This window comes from Ipomoea nil, unplaced genomic scaffold (assembly GCF_001879475.1).
Source record: "Ipomoea nil cultivar Tokyo-kokei standard unplaced genomic scaffold, Asagao_1.1 scaffold0982, whole genome shotgun sequence".
NCBI lineage: Eukaryota > Viridiplantae > Streptophyta > Magnoliopsida > Solanales > Convolvulaceae > Ipomoea > Ipomoea nil.
In genome coordinates this window covers 293858-301675 of record NW_017617410.1, presented here as the reverse complement: position 1 = coordinate 301675, position 7818 = coordinate 293858, and the positions used below count along the sequence as shown (strand labels likewise).

At 33.7% G+C, this 7818-nt stretch overlaps 1 protein-coding gene across 1 annotated transcript; it reads right to left on the bottom strand.

The window, feature by feature from the left end:
- Window positions 1-306: 306 nt before the first annotated feature.
- On the bottom strand, window positions 307-2251 carry LOC109179968. The gene is made up of 2 exons (XM_019329444.1): window positions 1950-2251; window positions 307-994 (listed from the first exon to the last, which is right to left on the bottom strand). Exons 1-2 carry the CDS (start codon window positions 2249-2251, stop codon window positions 307-309), a joined length of 990 nt encoding a protein of 329 aa, XP_019184989.1.
- Window positions 2252-7818: the final 5567 nt, after the last annotated feature.

Genomic DNA, 7818 nt, shown 5'->3' with positions numbered 1-7818 from the left:
AAGTTGGAACAGAAATATAAAATGGAAAATAGAAACAATAAAGAAATTGCTTTAACATACAATATAGAAAAATAAGAGTGATAAAATTACAAATTATTGAAAACTTCGTGGTATACCACGTTAGTTGTTGATGTAATAGAGGAACTTGAGTTCTTGACAATCAATATTTTAAGAGCACCTGGGTTGTTAACTCGAGAAGCAGCCACGTACAACTAACCATGCACAAAAATTGGTTTTTAAGTAACAATCCTACATGTGACAATGTTTGACCTTGACTTTTGTTAATAGTCATTGCATATGATAACATCAATGAGAATTGTCTTCGTTGAAACTTGAATGGCAACCTGGTATCAGATGGTGACATTGACATTTTGGGATCAACACTTTTGTTCCTTTGTTAGCACCATCCATTAACTCAGCTTCAATTACACAGTCTGCTAACTTGGTGATTACCAACCGCGTACCATTACACAATCCAACTGAATGATTAACATTTCTTAACAACATGACTGGTGAGCCAATTTTTAAAGTTAATGAATGGTTTGGTACACCTGAAGCTCTAATGCCGTTCAAAAATTTCGGTGTGTGTACATCACCCAATATTCCAGCGTCTGCATCGGCTTTGCACACTGTGTCACAACTAAAATATGTTCTACTTTCAGCCGTATGCAACTCACTCATATTTTCATTCACTGAGTTCACTACATCGAGTGTATGTGCTAGTATAGCACGCCCTTGAAGATAACTTGCATCAGAATTACCATTGGCAAACATATGAAATGTACTTCTAACAATGGTTTCAATATGGTCACCATCTGACGATAGTAACATATGATTGGGTATTTCAACTTCTGCATAACCATCATTAGGTCCACCAATTTTCCAATCGCCAATAGAAGTTATCCAATCTGCAAACTGTTCTGACCCTTGTTGTTCTACTGTGTCTATGACAGTATTCAGACGCAAGTTCTTCGTGAGCCTCAGTACCTTGCAACTGTTCCACAAATATGAAGAATTTATAGTTGAAAATACAATATCTTGTCTGGTACCTTTGGGGACTACTGGTAGAATTTGATGGAAGTCACCACCTAGTACTACTGTTTTACCACCAAATGTCTTGTTTGAACTATGAGGGTCTACAAATCCCTCATGGGTCGATCTAGAGCTTCAAAACAATGTTTATGCATCATTGGCGCTTCATCCCAAATGATTAAACTCGTTTGTATCAATAAATCAGCTAACTGGCTCCCTGGTTTAATGTTACATGTTGACTCTTCATTTATTGCAATTGGTATTGCGAACCTTCAGTGTGCAGTTCGTCCACCAGGTAACAACAATGAAGCTATACCACTTGATGCCACATTTAAAACAATTTGCCCTTTACCTCGTAAAGTGGATGACAACGCTCTCCATAAGAATGTTTTGCTAGTGCCACCGTAACCATACACAAAAAATAATCGACCTAGATTACCTGAATATCTTTTAAGACGGTGTCATATATATATATATATATCTCTGCTCTTCCGTTAACTTAGCACACAACTCTTAAGCTTCTTGTTGTAAAAACTCACAATCATAAGATAATTCTTCAAACACCAATCTGTTTTGAACCAATCTTGTGTTAACCATGTCTGGAATAGGCATCGGGGGGAAGTCCTTTAAAGATCTATTATGTAGTTCCAACAATTTCTCCAACTCAATTAATCCAAAATTTTTCTTCTCTTCATCTGTTAAAACCAAATCTGTTCCAAAATTGATAAAAAATAAGTCATTCAATAATACAAATTATTTTTACTAAGTGAATCAAACTATATGTGGAATAGTTCAAACCTGATTGTTGTAGTATTCTTCTTTGACAATGTTGAGCATCCTCAAACTAATGTTGACACACCTCATTCCAAACATTTTCCGGCCTAATCATTGAACTCGAGGTTAATAGCACTACAAACAATTTCCTCATTGAATGAGCAGTAGACCAATAACTGGCTTCTACTATTGCATCAATGTACTCTTTATCATCATCCAACAGGTCGTGAGCATAACATGCATCTCTAAATGTAGTATACTCAACCCCATTATATGTCCTAATATCTTTAAAACTTATAGGACCACGGCCTACATTAAATAGGCACCTTAAATAATATATTTCACCAGATACTGGTGGAACATAGAATATGCGACCAATAGCAAAACCCTTCTTTCTCGGATGCCATTCACGAATGTCCTTTTTCCAAACAAATTTTGTAGGCATCTCAATGTAACTTAACAACCTGGCTTCTGGGTATTTTTTATTTGCTACAAACCATTAATTGAAAATACTTTGTGCAACTGTCTCTCTATTCAAAACACGGTCAACGCTATCATCGTCTTGGAAAACAACTGATTGGCAATCCAGGAGGTGAAAGTTTAACCTCTCAACAGGTGGGGTTCTGTATTGAACCTTGAAATTGAATAAGCGTCACATTGCTTCGCAAGATGAAATGTAACGGCAATCATAGTACATGTTCATTTCATCTACAACTTCATTTCCGGTATCATCTGTTGTGGTCTTATAAAACTTAGCTGTGACACGGTCATTACCTTTGTTGGCATACTTGAAGAGGTATTTGATTGATCGTGATTGGTTGCACCATTCAACGTTAATGTGAGCTTTGTACTTCAATAGTAAATACCTATTATGAGGTACAATATACTTGTTATCCAGCTCTATACTACTCCTTTTCACTGTTCTGTTCTCATTTCGCCTACAGTACAACGGGTAGCCGTCTTGGTCAAACTGGGATGCATCAATGAATTTTTTTGGGAAATGTTTAGAGCACTTGTCATTTACCATGCACGGTGAATTTCTTTTTGCATGGCCACACGGTCCATGAACCATGTATTCCTCAACTGCTTTATAAAATGACAAGTCGATACGCTTGTCCGGAATCTCAGCTGAAATGATTGAATCAATGAATGTTGGGCCAGAGAAACCATCATGATTTTCAATGAATAACAATATGTGGGCATGTGGTAAACCCCTTTTCTGGAATTTGATTGTGTAAATAACTGCAATACAAATGAATAGTTAGATTTGTTGTACGAAATTGTATTTCAAAGAAAATGTATAATAAATTATTGAACATACCAGCTTTGACGGGGCCAAATAATTTGCCTTTTTTAAAGCTCTTTGATCATTGAATCCAATTTCATCTTGAAGACACGACAAACTATGTCTGGTCGATCTTCTACTTTCAAGTTTCTTTTTTCAAGAAATCGTTGTATCTCTGGCCATTTAGGATTGCATGTAAATGTAATGAATAGGTTTGGATAACCTATAAATCGACAAATAGCCATATCATCTTGGTAGTTTTGTATCATGTACCTTGCTTCGCTAGTAAAACTTGATGGTAAGATTATTGTTTTCCCTTGAGTGCTAGGTTCAACCTCACCCCGCGCCAAGGAATTTGAAAGACCTTTGTATGCCTCACATCTCAAAGCCTTTTGATTTGCACTTATATAACACAGCCTAGAAGATTCAACCATTGTATACGCATCCACCAAGAATTGTTGCAATAACCTCCTAGCGTAGATTAAAGTTGAGATCTCATTTAACCTTTCATGAATACGGAATGCAAAATACTCCATTTGAGATACACTTTTTCTTGCCCAATTTTGATTAGTAAGTGTTGCTAAAAAATGTATGTCCTCCCTAAATCCATCCTCACCATAAGGGAATAAAATTGGATATTGCAATGGAAAATATGCTGGATTTAATTCACTAATTCTTTTCAAACCTCCACTCTTATACTCTACCAAAATGTCTTGTTCACCCATTGTAGGCTCTAAATCTCCTATAATTAGAGTAGTAACCTCTGATGCAGTGAGTAATGTATAAGTCTGTGCATCTGTAGACCTCATACCTATTAGTTTCATTTTGATTTCAAATGAGGGATTACAATGAAGAAATTTCTTAGCCATACGAAATGACTACACGAACACATAATTGTTATCTAACACATCCTTAAGGTCATGAACAATCTCTACATGTAGATCCACCTTATCGTCGTTGGCCCTATCAAAATTACACCGTCCAACAAATATATTAATATTAATGAATATTTATTTTTTGAATTGTAGATAAAGAACTATTACTTAATAGAATGACATACCTAACACAGTTGATACGATTTTTGATTTCATTTTGTGTATCGTGAATATATAGTTGCGCAAACTTTGGCTAAACCCCATCTGTGGGTAAAAGACTTCCAATGCGATGAAAATTCTGACCATTAATACGGAATACTGGAGTTGCAGTACCATTGTTAGTTGATCTATCCACTTTACCACCCATTGATGTGAAACAAAACATGTTGTTATATGATCTTATATTTTGCAAAAAAACATTTATTTTTTTCACTGGATGCAAAAAATAAATCATAAAACTTTTTTGGTGGCTTTATCATTAACGGTGGCTTTATTTTTCCATTTACACAACATGCTGAATATTTTGGGGAAGCATTCGGTTTGGAATTCATTGACCGTTCAGTGAACCAAGAAATTGCATTACAGTGCTCGCATACAGATTCAGGATCACCCAAGTCTAAGTAATCAACTGCACATAGACAAAAAAGAAAAAAAAAATTAATACACATGGATGTAATTGGAATACATTTTAATAACACTATTTTTTTAATTTAATGTTACTAAACCGACCCGGGTTTGCCACGCTTTGCAAATGTATAGGTTCAACAACCTCTTCAAAATCTGAAATTAAATTTCTCGCATGCTGTACAGGGTGTTCAGACATGTTTGTTGTCTGTCGTTGTACATTCTCTATTGTAATACAACAATTCGGTTCGCCACCTATTTTTATGACACAAATAAATATTAAAATCATGCAATTTAATTATTAAGAGATAATAATATATTAAATTTGGTGTTTTAAAATATTAATTGTACATAAATATCATTTATATCATCACTTAAATTTGGTGTCAAATTTAAGTTAAATGCATGAACATGGCGCTTGTTTGGAGGTGAATTATCAACAACATCAATAACATCATTGCAATTACCTAAAATATCGCATACATAAGGTATAATTAGAATGCTAGTAATTGTTCATAATTTATAATTAGAATGCTAGTAATTGGTCATAATTTATAATTACAATGCTAGTAATTGTTCATAATTTATAATACTAACTATTTGAAATATTGGTTAACGGTTGTGTGTAACTAATTTGTTGACTCGACATCGATCTCTGAATTTATCGTCCTCCGAAATGTAGAACCTGTTAAAAAATAGAAATATTATAATAATACTAATAAATCATTTTTAACAATAGATGGTCTTCAATCACTACAAGAAAAATGCACATAGACAACGGTTAATAACGATTGTCGTATGGGTAAAATTTTTGTTGTTGAAGCCGGTGTTGTTGTAAGTCCCGCGCATAGACAACGGTTTTTAACCGTTGTCTTTTATAGAAACAACAACGGTTTTTTAATCGTTGTCTATTAAGTGTTGTTGAAGCTGGTGTTGTTGTAAGTCACGCACATAGACAACAGTTTTAAACCGTTGTCTTTTCTAGAAACGACAACGGTTTTTTAACTGTTGTCTATTAAGTGTTGTTGAAACTGGTGTTATTAAAAGTCACGCACATAGACAACGGCTTTTAACCGTTGTCTTTTCTATAAACGACAACGGTTTTTTAACCGTTGTCTATTAAGTGTTGTTGAAACCGGTGTTGTTAAAAGTCACGAACATAGACAACGATTTTTAACCGTTGTCTATTGATTGTTGTTGAAACTGATGTTGTTAAAAGTCACGTACATAGACAACGGTTTTAAACCGTTGTCGTTTCTTTCAAAGACAACAGTTTTTGACCCGTTGTCTATTTAATGTTGTTGAAACCGGTGTTGTTAAAAGTGATGCACATAGACAACGGTTTTTAACTGTTGTCTTTTCTGTAAAAGATAACAGTTATAAGCTGTTGTCTATTGTGTGTTGTTGAAAATCGCTGTTGTTAAAAGTCACGCCCATAAACTATTGTCTTTTGTAGAAAAGACAACAGTTTCAAACTGTTGTCTATTGTAAAATAGACAATGGTTTTTAACCGTTGTCTCAACGGTTTTTAACCTGCTTAAATTTTAATCATATAAAAAATCAATTTATCCATTCACCATGACCAAGTGTAGTTACATAATTTTGCACAAGCTAAGGTTCAAAATAACAAGTCTAAATACTTCCATGACCAATTCTAATCGAATCATATATCATCCAAGTCATAATACTACAAAAACCAATTCCACTAACCAAGTCTAAATAGTGTATATTGTTACAAAAAACCAGAATGGCAGAATATCCAATGTCTACACATATGAGCAAGAATTAAATGTAGTGCAGCTGAATGACTAATTGCAGTATACTCTATCAATCACAAGAGGCATTTGATGAAGTTGCAAAGGTCCACAAAATCATTCACAGTGTCCAGAACAGAAAATACTCATCCTATGTCGGGAAATGATAGGAAATTTTAGCATCTGAAATGCAAAGAGAAATAATTAAGACATGTAAGATATGCTAATTACCGGATCACCAGTTTCCATGGATCTATGTGACAGAAAAGCTGACACATCATACCTAGAAAGTAAGGATATTGCATCAGTAAATAAGAACCATACTTGATAAACCACCAAGTTTCAATGGCTTTTAACAACACCGGTAAATTAGGGGACTGGCCATCTCATTCATCAGTAAATTAAGAAACCATTTAGACCCTATTGCCCTAATTTGGATTCATATGCAGGATAACTTCCTATTTGCAACAATTTCCAGAAAATGCTAAGGTTAAGCTATTCATATGATAATAATACAAAACAGAAATCTTAAAATTCACTAAGTACACCTTTAAGTGTTGTTATTAACGGTAAGTTTAATATTAATATTAAACTTACCGTTAATAACAACACTTAAAGGTGTACTTAGTGAATTTTGAAATACACCAAACAATTGACCTTGATTTGTTGTAGGAGCAAATTTATTCATTGACGATGTTCCAACATTTTCATTACATGTTCTAACTTCATTTTCTGCATATATAAAAATTCATGTTCAAATGTAGATATATTATAATTTTTTTTCATAACAACTACATTTTTTAAAAAAATAATGTATACACAATTATGCTTATATAAATTTCTCAATACAAAACAACCCTAATCCATCTTCACAGCCTAATTATAATGTCATTAAATACTAATTACTAATAATGGAAGGCGTTGAAGTGGATAAACAACAAGATAAATGGAGTTTTGCCGGCTGACGATGGTGCTCATTGTAGAGTTTGCTTTCCGAAGCCACAGTGTTTGCTAATTCGCAAACATAGTTTTCAGATAAGTTTTTTTTTTCTTGTTTTTTCGCATGTAAATAGTCTAGATTTATCTATATTCATAGACTATGGATGATCTCATCTGAATTCCATACATAAATAGATCTATTATAATTTTTTGAGTACTTTTTAATTGAATAGACGTAGAGGTAATAGCCTGGTTATCCCGGAACATATTGTTTATGGTTGTGTATGTTAGTGTTGATGTAATCTATCAATATAATAAAGCAGTAACTTTCTACTAAAACCATTATCCCGCCCAAACCATACGGCGCCGTTTTGAGTATACTAATTCTATAGTTTGCGAATTGATGGTGATAGATTAATGTTTGGCTTTCCAATGACAATTATATGGCTAATACGTTATGCTACCGAGGATATTCAATAGACTTCTAATTATGTAAGACTTCTAATGATAACCTATATAAAATCTATTTCCAAGA

Coding starts and splice junctions, on each gene's coding strand:
- LOC109179968 (XM_019329444.1), bottom strand. CDS start 2,251: ATGCCTACAAAATTTGTTTGGAAAAAGGACATTCGTGAATGGCATCCG. Junction 995..1,949: donor GCTCATTCAATGAGGAAATT/GTTTGTAGTGCT, acceptor TTTGTGGAACAG/TTGCAAGGTACTGAGGCTCA.